Source organism: Semicossyphus pulcher, unplaced genomic scaffold, assembly GCF_022749685.1.
Source record: "Semicossyphus pulcher isolate SPU_LCO1_2020_fin unplaced genomic scaffold, fSemPul1.0.p SCAF_20, whole genome shotgun sequence".
Lineage (NCBI taxonomy): Eukaryota > Metazoa > Chordata > Actinopteri > Labriformes > Labridae > Semicossyphus > Semicossyphus pulcher.
The window spans coordinates 13,187,860-13,210,293 of NW_027211694.1; the positions used below are offsets into that span (position 1 = coordinate 13,187,860).

Consider the following 22,434-nt stretch of genomic DNA (forward strand, 5'->3'; position numbering starts at 1 on the left):
AAAACCTTAAGGAAGTGTGTCAACTTCAAGGAAACACAGCTCAGCATTGCTGGCTTGTCTGAACAGGTGTGTAAACAAAAAGTGGTGGGAACTCCAGTCCAAAGTAATTTTCTTGGAAACCCTCATGTTGAAATATCAAAGGAGACCCTTTGTTATCGAGGGCTGGAGGCCTCTACAGGGTGTGCACAACATACCACAAACACCTTGCAGTAAGGTATGACACAATAGACCAGTTTGTCGAAGCCAATTATTATTATGCTACATTTAGGTTCAGCATTTAGCCATCTATAGAACAAAAACAGCAGCGATCTTCTTTCACTATTTTGCATTTTTTATTGAAAATATACATTCAGTTGGAAGAACCGACTGTTTAGCTGCAAGATGAATGAATACAGTAAAAAAAATATATATATAAAACGTTAACTTTCACCCAGACTGACAAAGTCATACAGAATACATAAGCAATAGCCAGTAACTTTAACAAGCATACTACAAGCACAGTGACATACATAACATTTGAAATATCTGTACCAATATTAAACACTGCAATCAACAGAGAACTTGTATGTAACATCTTAAAAGTTTTATACTGCAAATGTATAGTACATTTAATGCTTTCGTACGAGGGAGAAGCTTTCTTCGGTCAGTCAGAGATTAAGTTGGCCTTCTCCGTGTTCCCACATGAAGGTGAGTCAGGTATGAGAACTTGAGTTTGTAATGCAGGGACCACACAGTCTATAGCAGGATCTGTAGTAAACAAGGATTCAGGTGTCACGTGTGTGAAAGTGCATATGTAGTCAATGAAAGAAGAAAAGAGTGTGATAATCTTACCTGTTTGCTTTTCAGAGGTGTTTCTTTTTCTCTTCTGATGTACTAAAAAAAGAATACAAGGAGAACCAGATAAGAAAGAATAATGAATATTTCAACAAAAAAGTAGTGCAATCTGCATTATCGAGTACATTCACCAACCATTCACACGGGATCTATTGCAGAATCTTTCTTTGTGTCTGTGTTGTAAACTTTGCAAACACAAAACTTTCCTACTTTACAACACCTCAAGTTCCAATGTTACATGTATTTGGACAAATTACGGTCGATAACAATCTTGTTTGCACGCATTACATGTGTGACGGTTATTTAGTCATTCAGTGTTTTGCAACACAACAGCAATTATATGAGAACGCGTTGCTTCAATAAAGGCACAGTATATCATTTCTGTCGCTACGGCTCTCACAATCAAAACAATAACAAACGAGGTAGTTTGATGATGTTGTGAAGTAGTGTGGGATCATGGGATTTGTTGTAACAGGGTTTAAATATGTACGTTTAATCAGCATGACCGACCAGGAGACAGGAGCCTAACGTTTTGAAAAGAAAGCTCACCGTCTCCTACTTCCTGTTGGCAGATACAACCTCATGCCGTGTCTGTGGTCTAGGTGAAGTTGCTGAAATTAAATAACGGGAACACACACACACACACACACACTGAAAACCTGCCTTGCGTAACTGAGCGTCTGCTTTGATCATCCTGCAGACATGATCTGCATTCTTACAGGCAGGTGACACACAGACTCTGCATGCACGGCGGTCAGTTCACTCTGTGCTCTGTTAAAAGGCTGCATCAAAGTGATATTGGACTGACTTTTCCTGCAGATAAGTCGTGGAAACGGAGGAACTGGTTTTCATTTTGCAACAATTTAAGTAGCAGCTTTTTGATGTGTTTCGGTCGATTTGCTTCACTATCGCACATCCCGCAACGTGACTATTGCACTTGTGCACATCACATTTGCGATATATCGTTCAGCCCTAAAATACATATAATGCCTTGCTTTCCAACATATCATCTGGTGTTTAAATTTCCAGAAGATGAGAGACAAAAGCCATTTCCACACATGATTAGGTCTTTGAATTGTCCGGACTTTCACACACACACTTTTCACACATGCAGCACACAGCTGGAGTCTTTCCAGAGGAGTTGTGCACTCAACTACTGGAAATACTCCAGTTTAGATGAGGGTACCCACGCCCACTTGTTTGCTTTGAACGGTCCCTACAATGACCATGGACTCATTTAGACATTAAACAGACTTTGTACTAGTGTGGGCTGGCAGATTAAAGCCTGTTTAAAGTCAACTAAAAGGCCTAATCCTTCTAGACATCTTAATGCATAAATGATACATATTGTGTACTTCAAATTCAATCTACAACAAAGGAACATCATTAATCATGGTTTAAGAAAAAAGAAAAGTATTATTCAAGATTGTGCAAACAAGGCTCTGAAAGTCCAGCCTCTGTTTGTATGAAGGATGGGAACTGGAGCTGTGCCTATTCAAATTACAGTACAAGTGCTTGTATAACAGTATGTCATCAGAGAAAACAATACTTAATACCTACCGGTTAACAGGACGTGGAGCAACAGAGTGACAACTATGATGCCAGAGAGACAAACACCAACAAGCACAACGACCCAGGTCAGGTCCCCAGAGGCTCGCCGAGAGAATACAGGAGGGCGCGGTGATGATTTAACTGTGAAGACATTTAAAAGTGTACATGGACTTTTAAGGATAAGCTTGGGACAAATGTAGGAGTAGACAAGGTGACTGTCGTTGGGTTCAATCAACATGTTTTAATTTGATCATAAAAATCTGAGCAGAAAATACCTGAAATAATTTTTTAAGCTTGGCTGAGGAGAAAAATGCACATGTACCAAATGAGCGACAGACCAGGAGTCAAACCTGCGATCAGTGCGTTGAGGACTGTAGCCTCTGCATACGGGGGACGCCAGCTCTACCCACTGAGCTAAACCAGTGCCCCAATCTTCTCTCTTTCATACTGTTTTATACTGCCGCAGCAGCCAAAATAACGAGTAAAACAGCAAAAATGTAACAATTATTGTGGAGATTTTCCTGTAGATTCTCCAGCATTGATTGTGTTCTAGTTTCCTTCAGTTTTTACGCTTTTCTTTTGGCATATTGTCACGGAAATCAACAGGAAGTGATGTAAGTCAAACAATTCGCTCAGCCAATAGATGGCTTTATTGGAGCATTTGTCCAAGTCGCTCACAGTGGATGTGTACAACATCCCAATTTTAAAGGGCCAGTTCGCCAATTTGGCTCTGTGCCTTTGGACGTGAACGCCAGGGAGACTGCTAAACTACACTTCCTCAATCTGGGCCGTTCCTTTCAGAGGGAGAGGGCGCAATGCACGCTGGGTGTTGTAGCAATGTAGAATGGGCGAAACCACGAGCTGTTTGTGCAACTTTCTCCACAGATATGGTGCCAATTTCAAATATTATTGCTTCTATCGATTACAGAGAACACCAGCTTGACTGACAGTGGCTTTTTCCAGGGGTGAATTGTTTCCTTCAACTTTCTTAAAAAGCTGCCGGTAAATCAGGCATTTTTGGCCGCAGCAATCACAGAAACTTGATAACAACATGAAATTCTGGAGGGCCTGATGTCAAGCTATCTTAGCATGGAGAGTGTTAACAGGAAGAAACAGCTTTTCTACAAATCTGTGCATAGATATAGAATGATATAGTTATAGAATGAGTGCGTTTGAAGGTGCTGGCAGGCAAAGTGTTTCCTCCATGTTTCAGTTTCATATTGCACAAAATTACGATGAAATGGTATCCTATTCCTATAAAACTCTGTCTGAGGAATGATGAAACCATTCTCTGTGTTTAGCAGTCTTTTGACGGATGATTCAAAAGAGCCCTTCTGTTTACACATAATGGCTTCATCCATCATTGCACACAAGGTTTAAGTGCGGTAAATGGTGCTGGTGCAGAAAATCATTTTTAAAATGATGCCAAGAAAACACTTAAGGAAACTTCAGAGGCATGTACATTTGTAATTACTCTCTTTAATGGGATTACAGTAAATATATGGGGTTTTACTGCTTCAAAGCACGTTTCAAAGAAACAGGTAGTGGAAACCACTTGCATTTCAACATAATGTGGTGCCTCAGGCCACACAAGATGGGACAAATATAGGAATGGAAAAGCAGAGCCCTACAAACTATACTTACTGCATTCTTCTAGACAGTGAATGACTGTGGCAGCAAACTTCACATCCAGCCTTTTGACCTATCAAAATACAAAATGCGTATTCAATGCCATTGTCCGTCTAAATGTGAAGGAACTTGCAGGTGATCTACTGATTTCACAAAAATACCTGGAAACAGGTGTTGCATAATTTTTCCATCTTCAAGCTGACAGCTTTATGTTTCTCCTGAAAAAGGGACAAAAAACGCAAAAAACCCCTTAGAGATGTAATCTTTCTGGTGTTTTGAAAGTTGACATGGTTTCTGTTTTGGTTGTATTGCCTCTTTCATGTGCTTTCAGCTATGCTACTATTCAGTGGTAATTCAGGGGATGGATGGGTGATTGATGAAGGATAATAGCTTAAAGCCAGAGCAACAAGACCTGAAAACATGTTGTTGCACAGTTGATGTTGCAGATGTAATAGCAGATACCCAGAGATTGCCATAAAACTTTATTTATTTAAAGGGTGTAATTGCTTTCAATTACTTGGGTGATAACAAGTAGAGGTTTGAGGCTACAACACCTTAAAGGAAACTTGTTGCTTTCCAGCAACAAACAGGAAATATAGAACAATAATCAGATAAACAGACGTTGCCAGGCAAGCATCACAAGGATGTTGTAATGTGACGTATTGATATCACTAAAGCAGACGCTTGTGGGGTCATTGAAAGGTTTGAGAAACATCAACACATTGCTCCACCATCATCAAAAGGGATTATTATGTCTGCACTACCCCCAAACTCAGTGTTTGATACATACCACATGCATGGTGTGTGTTTCGGTGATCTGACACACAGAAGATCCTTCAGACTTTACACACAGCCCCACGGAAAAGTCTGCAGTGATCCGTGAAAACATCATAACGTTTTCTTGACCTTCATGTCGCGTCACAGTGAACTCCCATGCTGCAAATTATCACAGCTATCAGTATAATCACCAACATTAATGAATTGCTTTACATACTGTCTGTCACTACCTTATATAATTAAAATGTCGCTCAAAGGGCTATAAGGTAGATTTATTGCCACTGACTACCATAGCAGTGCAATAATTACAAAATATGATATGATTTGCGTGTGAAGGTTATAAAAAGTAGTACCTTGGAATCTTGCATCAGTAAAGGGGCATTTGGTCCAGGACTTAGAGCCTGCAGTAAACTGGAGATAAAACACTTAATTTTATGCTATATAAATGTTATATAAAAGTGATAAACATTACCTGTAGTTATATGAAAAGAGATGAAAGAGTGCGATTTGTGTGAGAACCCTATTAAACACATCATATGCCCACAGAAAACACTGTGAATAAGAACACCAGTACTTCTGATTAGGATATTGTTACTGTTGAAATTTGCTGGAACAGATGAAACACAGCTTCCCATTTTTACTGAAATAACCGTAGTCAAAGCCGACTGACTGTGGGGTGTCGGACGCTAGCAGCGAAAATGCTACTTGCATCATACCCAAATAGAGGCATTGTTTTATCTCATTTTTATCCCATTTCATAACTCTATTTATCACTCTATACCACTGAAAACTAGCTTACATTTAATTCCTAAGAAAATGTTTTTTTGCTATCCATGTTAAGCAAAGCAGACCACACAGATTTTAGCTGGTAAACTAAGCTAGGTTAGCTTACTGGCTAACTGGCACTGGAATGTGTTGACTAATAACCTAAACTAGCAAAGTAGGGGTCCTATTTGCCCAACAGTTGGTTGTGTTAGCTTAACTTTGCACAAGAACAGGACACCGCTAGCTAGAACTCTAGCTTGGCTCAGTATGAAGGTAAAATAATCCACCTAGCAGCTTGCAATTGAACACAGACTCATCGAATAAGTAGTTTGGCACCGAAACCATTTTTCTACCCTTGGTTTTTCTATGATTTGGATTGTTAATTAGTGAGCATTGAGATGTATTCAGACCTAATACAAAGTAAATTTAACCTTGTGTTTCTTGGCAATTAAGGCGGCTGGAGTGTTTTTGGAGTATATCAATTATTTGCCCTTAACTGCCAATGGACAGGCATAGAACTCCAGGTGCCCAAAGATGTAGGAAAGAAGTTTGTCATCCAGATTCTCTACACTAAAAGAATTTTGTAGGACAGCAACATGCAGATGTTTAGCTCAATTTTAAACATTTTAACTTGGGTGTACATGTTTTCGCATTGGTCCATGTTGCCCAGTGCACATTTGCTACTATACGCATATTGATTTACATTTGGATGTAAATGTTCACCTTAAAAACGTTGCTTCATGTTTGGTTTGAACCCACGTAGAGGTGGTGGAGGTTGGACTTTGTCACCATAATACTAAGTCAGGCCAACTTTTTCCTTGTTTCCACTAATTGGGAAATGCTAAGCTAGCTAGTTGATAGCTTAAGCTTCATCATCATACAGACAGAAGTGTAAATCTTCTTACCTTGCCCTTGGCAAGAAAGCGTTAAAGTGAATTTACCAAAATGTGGAACTATTCCTTAAAAAGACAGCACGTTTTTATATAGAGCGTTAGCTACTGTACTGAACGCTACTATGCTAGGCTTAATCAACAGCTGATAGCAGGGTCATCTTACGGTAATCAAAATCCAAGAGGACAGTATGAGGAGAAAATTTTGCTTGCATAAAAATCATACAGTATACATAAGGAGTGATGTCTGTAACTAAGTTAAGTATTTATATGCTTACAATAACATGATTTATGTCGGCCATATTGTCTCTACCATGAAAAGAGCCAAAGGGGGAGAAGGATCATTACCTTCATGCAGAGTTGAGGATGCGGGTCCACTTTGGTAAATGTAATCTGAAAAACAAAGATTGAGTAAATAAATTATAGAAGAAATAACAACATTAATACACAGTGGTGTGCATGTATTGTGTATAGATCAGCTTAATTTCTAATACACTATTAATTTATCTATTTTTTCTACTCAGACTTTGGAGGTCATCTGAATGTAGCTTTAAGATAGGAGGCTGTCTGCATCACAAGCTTTTTCTATAACAGGGAACTCCCTTCTTAAGTGACACCAGAGCAGGTTTAATCCAGTGACGATCTCTGATTAAATTCCGTTCTGAGTTTGTTCTAAAGATGTGTGTGCTTTCTCTTGCATGTCTGAGACTTGTACCTTTGCTCTGCTAACATTCTTGGAGGCATGAGGCAGGTCCACACAGATGCCGTCCTCTCTTTTCTGACACAACACAACAACAGCAGTAACAGGACAGGCAGGCTCCCATGATAGTGTCTCCTCCAGTAGGTCAAAGTTAATCCCAAACCACAGCTCCTCGACACCTGCAGGCAAAAGGGGTTACAATCCTTTCAAATGATAAGTAATCATTATTGGGGGGGAAGAACTTCAGCACATGATCTTTTAACTACTGAACTTTGTGTGATTTAAAGTGACTCACGGTCTTTGAATGGGCAGACCTGAACTCTTGGCGCATCAGTCACAGCTGACCAACCCTGTGAAAATGTATTCATGAGTCACAATTGCGCAATCTATTTTTTCGGAAGTGATCAGAAGTGATGTAATGGAAACAGATCATCACATGTGTTTTAAACCAGGAATGTCAGCAGAAATCTCACCTCAACGCAGAGGCAGGGCAAAGGCCGGGAGTATGCAAAGGTGGCACTCTTCACAAGTTCCGCCTTCTTTATCTGGAAGATAATCAAAGCTTTGTGGCAGCCGCCCTCATAAATGCGATGCGTGTATGTGCACGTACGTGTTGTATGATAACTTTTGGTGTTTCTAGTTGTTTTAAAGCCATCGTTCCTATTGAACTTTAATTCCCTTTAACTCTTACACAGTTCTACAGTTGCAACCATACTTTTTAAAAGTAAAATGTTTACAAATCTGTTGCATAATTTAAGTTTTATTGCAGGTTTTTATTCAACTAAGTGCAAGATTCTGTAGACCCTTGACAATGTGTTGTTCCCTGCATGTCAAAAATTTCAATTTTTCTAATAAAAAAAGGGACTAACCAGTGTATATGCCCCTGTACCACTGCAAATGAAATCCTTATGGCACAGACGGAGGTGGTAGTCGTGATCTTCCAGCATGTCTGACACATGGACACTCAGTTCCTTCTTTTGTGGGTTTACATTGTATGACAGCCTCCCAGCTGAAAGAGACAGAGGTCAGTGTTAGTGTGAGATTTTTTTATACGTACATGTAAGGGCTTATATTAGCCTATGAAAGCATCATCTAAATCTGAATGGGGAGAAAATTCTGTAACAAATAAGGATCCACAGTACTTGTCTTGTTAAAAAAATTCAAGCTGTTGACTTTTTTTTGACCTGTAAAATGTTTTCAAAATAATCACAGAAGCGAAAGTTACTCTTTGATTAATCAGGTTGATAAAAATGTCTTTACAGGCCGGACTGGACTTTGGTATGAGAACTGTTCAGTTCTCCGTTTGTAGAACATTTGTAGCCCGAGTAGTATTGACCAATTACGTATCAGCAGGCATCTGCGTATGCAGGAAAAACAGTCCTTATGGAGACCAAAAGCAGGCGGAAGGCTATGCCACTGGGAGCAATTTGGGGTTCAGTATCTTGCCCAAGGACACTTCGACATGTAGAGGGAGCTGGGGATTGCATTGATTTGTTTGGTTACAAAAAAATATGTACTTACTGATGCATTCTGGGACATGTCTTTGCAGATCTTCACTGTGGCATTCTGTGGAGAAAGTAATAAAGTTGAAATCATAACAGCAGTGTAAGGATTATAAATGTTATATAAACCTGCATGAGTAACATGTACACCTTACTCCTAATGAATCATTTACCCTCACCTTAACATAACTGGGCTATCAAAGTGTCTCTAATGGTGCCTGTTTCTTTCTACAACAAGGAAATACTTGGGAGATCACACAAGACTTTCTTCAATTATTTACTATGTTACACATTACATTTTCAGCTAATTCATCACCTGTAAGTCAGTGTCCAGTGGGTGTTTGCATAATTATGCAAACACGCACGTGCTCTTACCTGGAGCTTGATATGTGCCCATCCAGGTTATGCCACAGTAGCTTGGCACAGTTGTTACTGTCACTTTCATATGTTCACTTGGAGACATTTCAGTGCAATCGTTCTCAACTTTCACCTTCAGAAGAGGGGAGAATTAAAAGACACACTGTCACATAAAGTTTTAGTTATATTGTAAAGTTTTATCATGGAAACTGTTATATCAACCAAAAGAAATATGGTGCACAAACAAGTGGATCACATGATTCTGAGACCTTTGGTGTCAAATTGGCAACTGTTTCTAGGCCAAGATTAGAGAGTTGTATTTAATATAATAAATGCATCATGGAAAAAGTTGCTGCATTTTAAAACTGGAGAGTCATGACTGATCTTTTACCCTGAACACCAACCAAACCAAACATTTAAAATATCGCTCAACGAAAGACAAAATATTCCAGATGCTTCATCTTCATGACTCGGTGATGTAGTTTCATGCCTTTAACTTTAATTTCCAATGTGAAAATCCTTCCTAACAATATTGGCAAGACAATGTCCAGTCATGCCATTACCTGCACTCCAGACTTTGTTTGACTTGCTCTTTTGAAGTTGAGGATTTGGCAGTTGGCCATCATCCCTGGGGTGACGGTGCAGATGGACAAACCATGGATGTACTCTGGGGAGAAAAATGTATTAGTCAGATGCAAGAAGAAAGCAGTAACTAATAACCAGTCAGTTAACCATTCAAAAGTGCATGAGTCTGCATTAGTTTAGACGTTCTACAGGAAGGAGACTATGTGTCACATTATACTGGCTGAGTGGAAAGATAACTCAAACTGGATCAGAGGGATTTCCCCACTGTTGCTTAGACACTGAATAAAATCCATTATGTTTATCTAAGTGTTCTGCTGAGGTGGAAATGTGTCTTACTGCATGTGTGCTTTGACCCACACTTTATCAGATCATGTATCAGGAACAGAAAACATCAAGTGATGTATTTATTATGCAAAAGCAGAAGTTTGATCATGGAAAGTGTCCCGTTTTGTAAATGTCACTTCCTTCACTGGCGCTTTTGCAAGCACTTTGAATATATCATCCCTGATAAGCACCAGCAGACAAGACCGTGTTGGCTTGACAACAACCAAATACCTACAATTTGAACTTCCTCATTTAGTTAAATACGCTGAGTCACAATTGGGGTAAAGGTCAGTTATAGAGAATGGACAAGAGGAAGTCAGTGACAGCTAAGCATAGTCATGTTTCAAGTTTATAGTTGAGACAACTGTAAGTGAACCCCTGTATACAACAGCATTTGCAGCAAGTTACAAAATCAGGCATTTTAATGGTTTTTATTTTCACTGCACTTATATGGCATCTTTCTAGTCTCCAGACCACTCAATGTGCTGTACACTACATGCCACATTCAGCCTTTCATACACACATTAATGTACTCATCTAGTGCCTACTTATCTTTCACACACATTCACTCAGCAACTTGGGGTTCAGTAGGGTAGACTGGAGGAACTGGGGATTGAACCGCCAACCTTCCGATTAGAGGGCGACCCACTCTACCTCTAAGCCACAGCCACCCCAATTTACTTTTCTTATACTGTGCAAAACATCTTAGCACCTGTATATTTACTCTTTTTATAAAAAAATCTTATATTTTCCACTAATACCTGAAATGCCTTTCAATAAAAGCTTCTAATAAATGTTTATATTCTCAAATCATCATATACACATACCAGTAAGTTGTAATGTAGCTCTGATTCTGAGGTGTAGCGAGCACTTCTGCCTCCCCTCACACCTCATGACCGTGGATAGGCTGATGTTGTGGAAGACGGAGGAGGTGTTGAGACCGTCAGCGGGGTTCTCACATGGATTACCAAAGAAATCTACACAGGACACAGCCAGAAATAACACCTTATCTTGGGCAAACACTGCTGTAGAGAAAAACTGCAATGCTATCAGGTTTTCTTGAGTCATACCAAGGACTGAAAATGTTCATTGTGTGAGTTTTTCTGCTGCCAAAGTCCCACTAGGATGACTTTTGTGTTATGTGTTCAATGCAAGTTAATGCTTAGTTTCTGTATTTCCAGGGAAAGAGGTTGACATTTCAAAATAAGAACCAACTGTAAGTGAAAAGATGTACTGTATGAACAATACTTTTTTCCTCCTCTGTTGTTTATTTAGAAGAACAAACACTTCCTCTTCAGTGTATTGTGTTTTTAGCCCAGTTCTTTTTGGACTTGTTCCAATACCAATGCCATTTAGGTACATGCCTCTGGTACTCCCTAATGCTAATCGAGTATTCCAACTCAATGCACCTGACAATGACTGAAAACCGTAATTTATTACCCTCCCTCACTGATCAACTTGTTTCTTATTATCTAGCAAAGTAGCCAACATAGCAGTAATATAAATTGTGGCTGCTACTAGCAACTACGAGCTGCAAAGAGGAACAGTTTGCTGCTAGCAAAGACTATAAAGTAACCGCTAGTCAAAGCTAGCATAGTGTTTTCTTAATACACATTTAACGCGTAATTTTCTTTGTTTAGTCAATGTTTAGATAATTTAAAGCACTAATAACATGAAAGAAAGCAGTTTTAACATTCAACGTTCCTTGAAACTTTTCAATGGAGTGAGGACACCGGCAGGATCCGTGAAACTAGCTACCGCTAATGTCAGCTAAGCTGAGAGGCACTCGGTATTGGCACATACTGAAGTAGGTATTGGAATAAATATCAGGAAGGCATTGGAACATCCTCAGTATTATTACTGATGAGTACAATTCAATTTGACGCCTTTGACGGCTTTGTATGGCAATATAAGAACAACATATCAAGCTTTTATTATCATTGCATGTCAGGAAGTCATTTATTTTAAGCTTTCTCATTACAATAGATGGGGCAGCAAAATGATGTTGCTTTTATTATGTTTATTTTAGACTTTTTTCCCAACTATGCTTAGAATTCGATTTTGAACATTGTCTTTGGCAATATATACATAGTTATTGAATGCATTACATCGCTTTGTTGTTGCAACCTAAGCTTTTAGGTTACTTATTATCAGAATGAGGTCCTTTGTACATGCATGAGAGTAGATGTGACCATGCGTGTCTTTACTCACAATCTGGCTTGGTCTTGCAGCGGAGGCCCTGGAAGGAGAGGGGGGGTGGCACACATGTTAAACAGGGTGTTACTCTTTTCTGTGAATCATTTGGAGCAGCTCTTTTAATAAAGCTATTTTTAGAGAACAAAGGAAGCAGGGACTTCCCAGACGCTAATTAGATTTTTACATCCTCATTGCTCCTTCAGGTGAACCCCACCTGTTTGTTAAAAAGCCAATTTACAATCTATCAATAACTTGTGTATTTTGGTGCTTTTATTGTGGAGCTGCATGAAGAGTGTGTACTACATCTATATGAAATAAAATTAATATAAAACATGCAACTTTGTGCATCATCAAGGTCACTAAGTGCAGCAATTGTACCTAGACTTAATTGTAATACTTAGTAAAATACATCCTAGTTGATTCAACAGCCAGGAAATATGTCTTGTGAACACTATGTCAGGCTTTTCCTGCACTATTGATCACTAACAGTGAATGGAACAGTCTATGTGTTCACTTGTATGACGAAGACAATGTAATTTATCACTGAACGCCTTAGGGTTTTCCTAAACACTCTCAGGCGCTCCATCACTTTTACATATAACAAAGAGTATTCAGTTTCCTTGTATGTGGTCATTCATAGTACCTCATAGGGAATTGTGATGCTCTGACAGTTAACACAGCCCACATCTGAGTTTCAAAATTATGCTATTCTTTGAGTGCTGTTAGCTAACACACCCTGATTTGTGTTTTTGAGTCCATAGTCCTTTGGAAACTTGCAAAAGAGAACAAAAGGGGTCTTTATTGTGCATTTTAAACATAAGGAAGAAAAGATGGATTTATAAGTCACTTAGAGAGAATAAACATGATGTAGTAGATAGGTGAAACCTCTCCACTCAACTACTTTTGCTATTTTGGTTTCCTCTTTAAGCTTGAGTAAATCATAAAGTGATAAGGAGCATTCCAAAACATTGTAGTGCTTGTATGTATACTTGCAGTAACTGCAAACATATTTACCTTTGCGTGATAATAGTAAAGTGAGATAACAGGTGAGCCATACAGTGTCAGGAATGGGCTTTACAGCATGTAATTAAACTGATGGACTCATACTTGGAGAGACTTCGAGGAAGTCCTTACTCTTGGTTTACCTCCAAATCCCTATCACCCTTTACTGTGAAGACAGATTAGTTGCATTAGCAGTTGCAGCTGAACAGGTGGTGGTAGCAATAGTAGCAGTAGTAGTGGCATAGGATTATAATTAACATGGGTACAAATCCCTCCAGCTGAAAACAATAAAATAAGCAGCAGTTATATTAGTTTTGCTCTTAAATCAGCATCAGCAGTAGGAAATAGTGAGAGTTAATAAAAGATAGCTATATTTAACAGCTGAGTTAGACTTTGACATATTTCTGAGAGTTTCTTTTAAAAACTTTCTTAAAGATGCAGTTTTACCTGAGAACAGCTGGTGCTACATTTATCAATCCTCTCAAGTCCTGCAGCTCCATTCAGTCCCAAATAACAGTGAACCACTAGCAAGGCAACCCACAGGTTCATTCTGATAAGCCAGCAATGGTTCTGTTATTTGTTTCTTCTTCTTCTTCTTCTTCAAAGACGAGCCGCAGGGTCAGATGTGGCTCTGCTTGGGGTGATGCCTGGTAGGATGGGTTAAAAGTCGGATGATGAGCAGAATCTTGTGCTTATTTTGTCCTGTATTTGTCCTGTAAGCCAAGCACACAAACTGAAACACCATCTGGTGAAAACAGGCTATTTAAAAAATCTTCAGTGGAGGCGGGGCCACTAGGATATGAGTATAATATTTTTTTTTACTCTCTGTGTGTGTGGGAAACACAAGGTTTTCCTCTTCAGTGTAATGTGTCAAGTCATACAAGTCAGCACATCCTCTTTCTGTCTTCATTTCATTTTGCCACTCACAACACACTTTTTCTTTATCGCAGTAATAGCAATAAACAGGACAAGAAGTGACTGAAATTAACTGAAGAGAGACAAATTTCACAACTTGTATTTGTATTTGCATTTCATGACAAACTTTACTATCTACTCATCTATTTCCTGACACAACATTTTTTACACTATCTGGTTCAATGAGTCAGGTTAGGGACAACAACTGAGCTGTAACTTGATACAAACATGATGTTCACAATGTTGTTTCATCCTGTACAACCTTTTTGAAAGCCTCGAGGCCAGGATGGAGAGCTACGTACAAAGACATAATTACAAGTTGAACTCGGAAGTTCAGAAAATAAATGTTTTGGTACTTAAATGTTCATGAGTGGATCAGGTTTCCTAACTCAAGGCTAAGTAGTCAAGAACAATAAATATTTAACCAAAGGCATCAGTTAGTCATAGGTTGACATTTAACTCCCCAATGATCGCATACAGAAAACTTCCTCTACAAAACCATGCCCTTACATGCACAACACACTGTCAGATTGACAGTTGCAGGAGGGACTATCTCAGGCTGTAAAATCTGATTAGTTATATGCAGTACAAATTCTGAAAAAGAATAACAATTTCTATAAATTGCCGATATTTATTTCTTGGCTTACATTATGTGACCTAACCTGAAAACTGCATCAGGCTTTTGCTAAAAAAATAACACTGTTTAAGTAGTAAACAGAAGCTGCGTCCTAATTCAGGGGCTGCATCCTTCAAAGGATGTAAGGCCAATTGCGTCACAGTGGTGCGTCAAATGTTGTCCCATTTCAAAGGCTTCTTCAGATGAGGCCGACAAATACGTCCTCCTTTTCCCCAGCCACGAAGGATCCATCGGTTGCATCCTTCGCGGCCTAACGTATCCTGAGATTCATTGCTTGCCAATTCAAACAAGATGGAAAAACAGACTTTTAAGCCGCTAAGTAATACAGTTTTAAATGGAAATGTTTTTGGATTCAACTCAATCGAATAGCTACCGATACAAATGTTAAAGAAATAAAACGGGCCTGGAAACTTAAAATTATCTTGAAATAATAGGTTAAGTTACGTGACATGAGTCACGTTAGCTAGTAAGTCAGCTGGCTACCCGTTGCTAGGCAAGAAGAGCAGCGCTATGCGAAGCAAGGGTAAGGGCAAGAACAGCTGGTGACACAAACAAACAATAGGAAATCCCCTGTAGACCAGACCGTCTCATTTCAGTTTGGCCTTAGTGGTCTCCGTAGGCTACGATTGACGCATCCTACGTAGGCTGCGTCCTTCGAAGGATACAGAGTCATTTGACTAGTTTTTTAAAAAAACATTATAGCTGCTTTAAATCAATTATCAGTAATAGTCTTTAAAATGAAAACATAGACATCTTACTTATTTCCTCTCCCCTGTTTATATACAATTCTTATATTTTCCACTTATACTAAGTTGTCTTTTACTATCAAGGGCAGCACTTCTTTTTAACACTGTCTTGTGCAATACCATCAGGGTTGCCAGGTCTGCGGTTTTTCCACTGAATTGGGCTACTTTTTAAGTGTTGCCGCGGGTGGAAATTTTTGTCCGCTGTTTAGTAGACCTATTTTGCATGCAAATTACATGAATAATAGGCTATCTATAAATAGAAATCCTTAATTTTTAGTATTATTTTAGATTAAATCATTTATTTATACCAAAATCCTACCAAACAGACTCCAGATCATTCAGCACTACACACAATGGACATGGGACATGCATGCCCACATAACAAACCCACAGACTCTACTTTGCCTGACACAGTTAGCGAACTTAAACTGCACACAGTCCGCATCCGTTCGGTGCACTGTGTGCAGTCAGCTAGCCAGCTATTGTCAGCAGTGACACCTGCAGCGTAAACCGCGAACACGCCGGACAATTCAAGCTAGCAACTCTGGCCGGGGAGAAACATGACGCCCCGGTAAGTGGGAAAAATATGGGAAGAAATACACAAGGGACTGGTAAAGAGAAAATGGAATCAAAGTATGGATAGGACATGTGCCTGATAATACAAAAGCTTTTTGTCGGTACTGTAAAACTGAGATCGCAGGGGTGAGAGGAGTTGTCCGTGATGGATGCCAGTTTTGATAGCATCCTCCTCTCATCCACCTCTATGACCGTCTGAGTTTAATTAATCTGTGTATTTTATAATGCATTTGGCAATGATAGCAATGCTGTAAGACTTTAAAAGCAGTGTATATGGTTTGACAGGGGTACATTTTGAGTTCTAGTATTGGGCTGGTTTTGGGGCTGGTTTTATTGGCCATTGGGCTGGTTTTGGGCTGGTTTTGATTGGCCATTGGGCTGGTTTTGTCACACAGACCTGGCAACTCTGTTTACCACATTCACCTGGCGGCTATTTTCATCTGATGGCATGCTCACGGTGTGAAGCTCTTATGCTGTTATAATGTCTGCTGTTATTGTTTTTGACATATGGACTGACAAAGTGGATAGTTACAACAGATAGATAGAGACATTGGGTCATATTTCATGTTAAAACATCATGATAACCCATTAGGTAGGCTACCCTAAAGCAACAGCTTGTGTTAGCATTCAAACACTTCCTAGCTTACATTACGTTAGCAAAGGAGTAACTTCCCAGCTTACTTTACGTAGGCTGGGGATTTATGCTTTTCCTTTTGTGTCATGTAACAATACTCAAGTATTCGTTTTCATCCACTTCCGAGTTAAAGGTAATGTTAGCTCTTAGCTGTTGTCGCTAACAGGTTGTTATGTGTTTTAACTTGAAATATGGCCAGATTTCCCTCAGAATTTTCCCTATCTGTTGTCTTTTCAGTTGCTGTTCAACGAGGACGCAGTAAAATAACAATGAATTGTCAGATTCCTTATGTTAAACGGCCTTGGAACACAGCTATACAACAGTATAACTGCATTTGAGTTTCCCGCTGTGAGCATGACATCAGAGGAAAATAATTGTCCACTGTTTAAGAATGTTCAGTTGTGCCAAACCTGTAAGACATGCACATAGGAGACAAATTCCCACGCACTTGAATGAAATCAATGATGTCAATATCAGTAGACGCCCACACAGTGTGCTATAAATAAACAATAGGCATTAACTAGTTGCATCTGGCACTTAGCCCAGGTTGTGACGTTTTTGAATGTTAGTGGGGTAAAAAATATTGATATGACCTAGAACAGGAGACAAAATGAATGAAAAGGCTATTGAGAACAGAATATCTTCACATCTCTTGTTACTATTTAACAGAGGAGCATTGTAGTATGATAATTTCCTGATTAAACACTGTAAGGTACCTTCTACTGCTAGCTTGGGTTAAACCTGTTCGTCTGCCTTTGTGTAATGGCTCTATCTACTGGGAATCAGCATGTATTACAGCAGGTGTCATTTTCCCCCCACAGTCCTGATTGTGCCGGCAGTTTTGCTGTGTATTTGTATCTGATGATAACACCATTAATCATTAGTCATTGGTTGTCATTGTCAGGCATGTGCACAGATAAGACCCAAGGGGGCTTGAGCCCCTGCCCTTGTGCCCCCAGAGTCAAAAAGTGCCCTTAATTAAAATATATATATATATTCTATCAAATATAAAGATGGAATTGTAAAGTAGTACCCACGATAAAGTATGCCTCATCAATTTAGGAAGTATGTGATACAGGGTGATACAATCTGTAGAGCATGAACCATGCCACATACTGGACAGGTATGATCTGTTTGAATGCCATTAAATTGCATCCTTCCTAACTGTCTTTCTCAAAGAAACCACTGATCTAATGAGACTGAATTAGTGTAAACAACTACCTTCATGAAAACATGTCAAATCTGAGGTTTCTTCGTGGAATAAGTGGTTCAGTAGAATACAAACAGTTCCCAGTGTGACAACATCAGGGTGGAAATTATTGCATGTTGGTGGGGCAAGTGCCCTCTTTTTTTTTATTCCTTAAGCCCCTGCCCTCAAAGTGTCTGTTCACGGCCCTAAACTCACTTCTCGAAAGGCTTGTTCCTAAACATAAAGCATTATTTTGTCTCAAAAGTCGTACCGTAGTAGGGATTTAATCAAACTGATGATACAAACAACACCAATAATACTAAGCAGAAAAAGTTTTTAGAAACTTTTCATGGTAAAAATGAATTTAAATGTTTCCTCTTACCAATAATATTCCAATTCGGCTGCTGATGTTTGAATGAAGTTATCTCCTTTCAGTTGTTCACACGTGCAGTCATGATACGGCCGTAGACAAGATATTCGCACTCTAGACTGTCTTAATGTGGAACGTGCTGCGCGCTTTTAAGCACGGCCCAGTCACGCCATACAAGTCACCGCGTATTTTTAAGTTTTTCATCACACCAAACAGATTTATTATCATAGGCTAGACAACTAGGAGACGCCCTTGGGTGCTCCCTAACTCCGAGGGAACTTTTATAAAGATCGCCAAAAGTTCCATTGGATCATCAAAATAATTTCTGTTATACCCAGTTTACATTGAAATAATATAATTCCTATTTTGTCCTGGAAATTTCCCAATACATTCGCAAAAAAAATGCTACAAAATTCCTGCTTTCACAGGCAATAGAACTTACCTCAAACCTGCTGTCAGCCGCTGTACGCAGCTCATGCTGCAGCTGCACTGATCAATCTTTGCTTATCCTGTACTGCAAGAAATATACGTAATTTAACTATTATTTCAATAAGTAATCCAATTTTTTGTTTAGTAACGTACATTTTCCGATATTTTATTTAAGTGGTTCCTAAATGGAAATATCCTAAAGTAATTAGGCATGATATCCGAGCATTTTGTTAACATTTAAAATTCACATGCAGTAGGAAAAAACATACATATCTCACATCACAGGACATTTTATATTTATTTATTTATTTAAAATTCAATTTACAGGAGTATAGCTACACCTTTAGACCATATATGGTGTGACCATTTTTTGCAGTGTGCATCCATGGTTGCGTCACATGACCAGATAATCTTCTGTTATTTCCGCGTTCACGACGGCCGAGCTGTTATCAATGACTCTCCATGGGGCTGTGCAGGGTTTTAGCTAAAGCATCTTTGCTGCTTTTATCATCCTCCCCTCCGGCTGCGCCTGTTGTCTCCGCTCTCAATGAATGAAGCGTTAACCATCTGAGGGTCTCCTCCTCCTCCTCCTCCTCCTCCTTCTCCTCCGCCTCTGTTCTCCATCGAGCCTGTCGTCGACCAGCGCGGCCGACCTGGGGGGGAATCCGGGGAAAGGCAGCCGCGGCGCCGCGCACCGGCCGACGGACAACCCGCCGCGTCGCGCCAACAACATGCTCACCCGGGTCAAGTCCGCCGTGGCCGGGTTCATGGGTGGAATCATGGCCGGGGGCAGCTCCGGCGGAGGGGGCAACAATGGTTCCGAACTGCCGCTGAAATTCCCATATATGAGACCTCAGTTTCTTGGACTGTCCCCGGATGAGATCGAGTGCTCCGCGGACCACATAGCCCGGCCCATCCTCATCCTGAAGGAAACCAGGAGATTACCGTGGGCCACCGGATACGCTGAGTATGTAACCCGACCTCAACTGTACTCAAAGCGGCTCTTGTTGTCTTTAAAGTCTCATCTCTATAGCATTTAATGTAAAGCGTATGCGGTCACCCTTTTGAGGCCTAAGTACTTCATGTGTTCATCACAATAGTTAGATTGTTCTTGAGTTGAAATAAACACTCTTAGGTCTCAGACTAATGGAAAGAATTCACTGGGATCAAAGCTGCACCTGTTGTGACTCATGTTACATCCATCTCCAGCATCCTTTTGCACCCACTTCCCGAGCTTTGTATCTCATTTAAATCGCGTGCTGTTAGAGATGGATGACAGCATTCATCCAGAGGATCACAGCACTCAAAGAGCACAAGCTGGTATTCACGTGCAAGAGGATGATGTAGGCTACCTTCTACCAGCAGCATCTGCGTATTAGTCTACAACTGTTCTCTAAATGGCTAGCAGTGTGTCAGTGTGTGATTGCATGTTAAAAGTCTCTGAATATACTGTTAAAAGGTCAGAAAGATGCGCCTCCTATTCTGGCTTGGCTTGCCTGAATTCTGGCTGCTGACTTTGTCTAAAATGCAGTTTAGTGCAGAGTCCATTAAAGAGCAGAGAATCATCAGTGCTCTTCTAATAATATCACATTTTAAACAGCAGTTTTGCATTTATACAGCCACTGCTCCACAAGTCTAAATGTGCAAACTGAGGGTATGCTGATTCTCAGCAACTTTGCACAGTTTGTGTGTCTGATTGTTGTCAAATCTGTCTTTATAAGAGCACAGAAAATGGCAAAAAGATTTAGAAGTCTTAGTGTTGTGTAATTGATGGTATAACACCAAATTATAGCATGAGACAATACATTTAGCTTTTCATTGTGTTAGTGGAGTGCGTCACCATTGCCACCTTTAATTTTAAAAAGGTCCCTAAGGTAAGAAGTGGTAAAATAACTGCTAGGAGTGTAAATCCAACATGGCTGAAATAAAGATTCTATGCATCTAACACCCGGTGCGACTCATTCAGCGATCACCTGGGAAGAGCTGGAAGACACAACAGAAGGGGAAAAGGGACAAAAAGACGTAACACATTTCATTAAGTTCTTTGGACAATGACATGATCACAAAGTCTGCCACCGCAGGATTATGGTTTTATTTCAAACAGGGAAAGCAATCAATTTAATTGGCACATTTAGTACAATCAGTTACGTTTATGTCAACTCGCAAAAGACAACAACAAACAACAACAAAAATATGTTACTTTTGTAACTTAATTAGACTTCAGTCAACAAAGCAGACAGCAAGACAGACAGAAAGAGGGGGGCGTGGCAAGCAGCTGTGTGCAGAGGTGCAGGTGTGTTGTGTGGGGGTGAGTTGTGAAACTTACGTTGGCATGTCTTTGCACCCGTGGGGGTGTGGGGCGATCTTTGAGTAATAGTCGAATAGTTCCCAGTGAATATCAAATAGTATTTTTGCTAGAAATGCCCATTCCTAACAAACATACGGCACTCTAAACAGATTTCCCCGCTAATTTGACTCACCGGGTCACAACTTCATGACTCATCGCATCGGTGTTGAAGACATGAATGAGGGTAACGTAAAGGGAAATGAATTAGCTGAAGAAGAAGCTAATCAGATATTGCGACGTATCATTATATGATTGTCTTGCAATACATCAATTATCGCAGAATAGTTGTTTTGCGATATTATCGTTATTGTGGGCCATGTATCACATATCGTATCATGAGTTACCCTGCAAAACCCAACCTTATTGTGGCATGTGACACCTTTTTGCTGGATTCCAAACATTTCCACAGTGCAAATCGATGATATTGCAGTGTTGATTATTGAATGGATACAGGGCTCTATATCGACTGAATCACTTGGTCTGTCTTAAGCTCATATAAGCAGTTAATTCAGTAACCTGTCAGGGACTAAAATACTTCCTCTGTAGTAAAGGGCACGGTACAAGATGCTAAGTGTGACTCTGCTTAGCAGTAAATTACTTTTAATTGAAATGCCAGCAGTCACTCTCTGAGCCATATGAGACACGGCACAGTTAGCATCCTATTGTGCGGATTGTTGCATTCATTTCAACTCAGTGACTCAAAAACAATACATGACAGATACATAAAAACCTACACCACAGCTTCCACCTCACACAGGAAAACGATATGATTGGATTTTGGAGCAGCTTTCTGCTTTTCTTTATCACTGAGGAAAAACTGTCTGAAGAATAGGCAGCTCAAAAAGTCTTTTAGCTACAGTCAGAAGCATGATTTGATCAAATGTTTCCTCGCTGTATCCGTTTCCACCCTTTTATCACAGAAGTCTATTTCTAGATATCTCTCCACCCTGATATGAGTAATGTGTGTGGTTAGCATTTAACAGTAAGACTCACAAAATCCTGAATAGCTATCAAGGAACAACTCAGGAGCTAATTTCTAATTGCTGATAAATATTAGATAGGTATGCCACTGGAGATAGCGTAATTTTTACTTAATGAACCATTGTCTGATAGTTGTGCCGAGATACCTGAGATTTTATGAGGTAAATATCAGTTAATATATTTGCGTCTTTTTAAGTAAAGTTTCCATCATATTGAGTTTGTAGTGGAAATGCATCATGACGTCATGATTACCATATCAGTAAAGACCATTTCTGTGCCATCATATTTTAATCAAGGCTTTCCAAAATCTTTCCACATATTCAGATCCCTCAGTACTGAGCTATGATGACTGCAGTGTGCACATCTATCTCTCTGTCTGTCTGTTAGTCTGTCTGTCTGTTGCAGCAGATGGCTGTCAAGCAATGGGTCTGGTTCGGCATGAGATTTCTGCCTGTTAAAAATAAGTTTTTCATTGCCACTGCTGCCAAATACTTGCTC

The 22,434-nt window shown here is 39.7% G+C and overlaps 2 protein-coding genes across 2 annotated transcripts in view; one reads left to right on the forward strand and one right to left on the reverse strand.

Moving 5' to 3' along the window:
* Positions 1–322: 322 nt before the first annotated feature.
* Positions 323–18,256, reverse strand: il17rel (interleukin 17 receptor E-like). Its single transcript, XM_069671274.1, has 19 exons — positions 18,192–18,256; positions 13,560–13,825; positions 12,126–12,153; positions 10,742–10,891; positions 9,569–9,672; positions 9,024–9,138; positions 8,668–8,712; positions 8,016–8,155; positions 7,620–7,691; positions 7,442–7,496; positions 7,162–7,325; positions 6,795–6,839; positions 5,145–5,202; positions 4,805–4,950; positions 4,176–4,232; positions 4,030–4,087; positions 2,395–2,526; positions 832–873; positions 323–747 (listed from the first exon to the last, which is right to left on the reverse strand). The coding sequence occupies exons 2-19, from the start codon at positions 13,659–13,661 to the stop codon at positions 644–646; spliced, it is 1,617 nt and encodes a 538-aa protein (XP_069527375.1). The 5' UTR covers positions 13,662–13,825; positions 18,192–18,256; the 3' UTR covers positions 323–643.
* Positions 18,257–19,046: 790 nt separating this feature from the next.
* Positions 19,047–22,434, forward strand: part of LOC138599558 (protein phosphatase 1H-like) — a 33,496-nt gene continuing 30,108 nt past the window's right edge. Inside the window, exon 1 of the mRNA XM_069671281.1 lies at positions 19,047–19,575. Coding sequence (XP_069527382.1) covers positions 19,340–19,575 — 236 coding nt within the window. The 5' untranslated portion in view covers positions 19,047–19,339. The remainder of the gene's footprint in view (positions 19,576–22,434) is intronic.

Excerpts from the sequence above, each read along its gene's own strand:
- il17rel (XM_069671274.1), bottom strand. The coding sequence starts at position 13,661 with ATGAACCTGTGGGTTGCCTTGCTAGTGGTTCACTGTTATTTGGGACTG. Across the intron at positions 8,156-8,667 it reads ACATGTCCCAGAATGCATCA|CTGGGAGGCTGTCATACAAT; the intron begins GTAAGTACATAT and ends TGTCTCTTTCAG. Across the intron at positions 4,088-4,175 it reads TATGCAACACCTGTTTCCAG|GTCAAAAGGCTGGATGTGAA; the intron begins GTATTTTTGTGA and ends GTATTTTGATAG.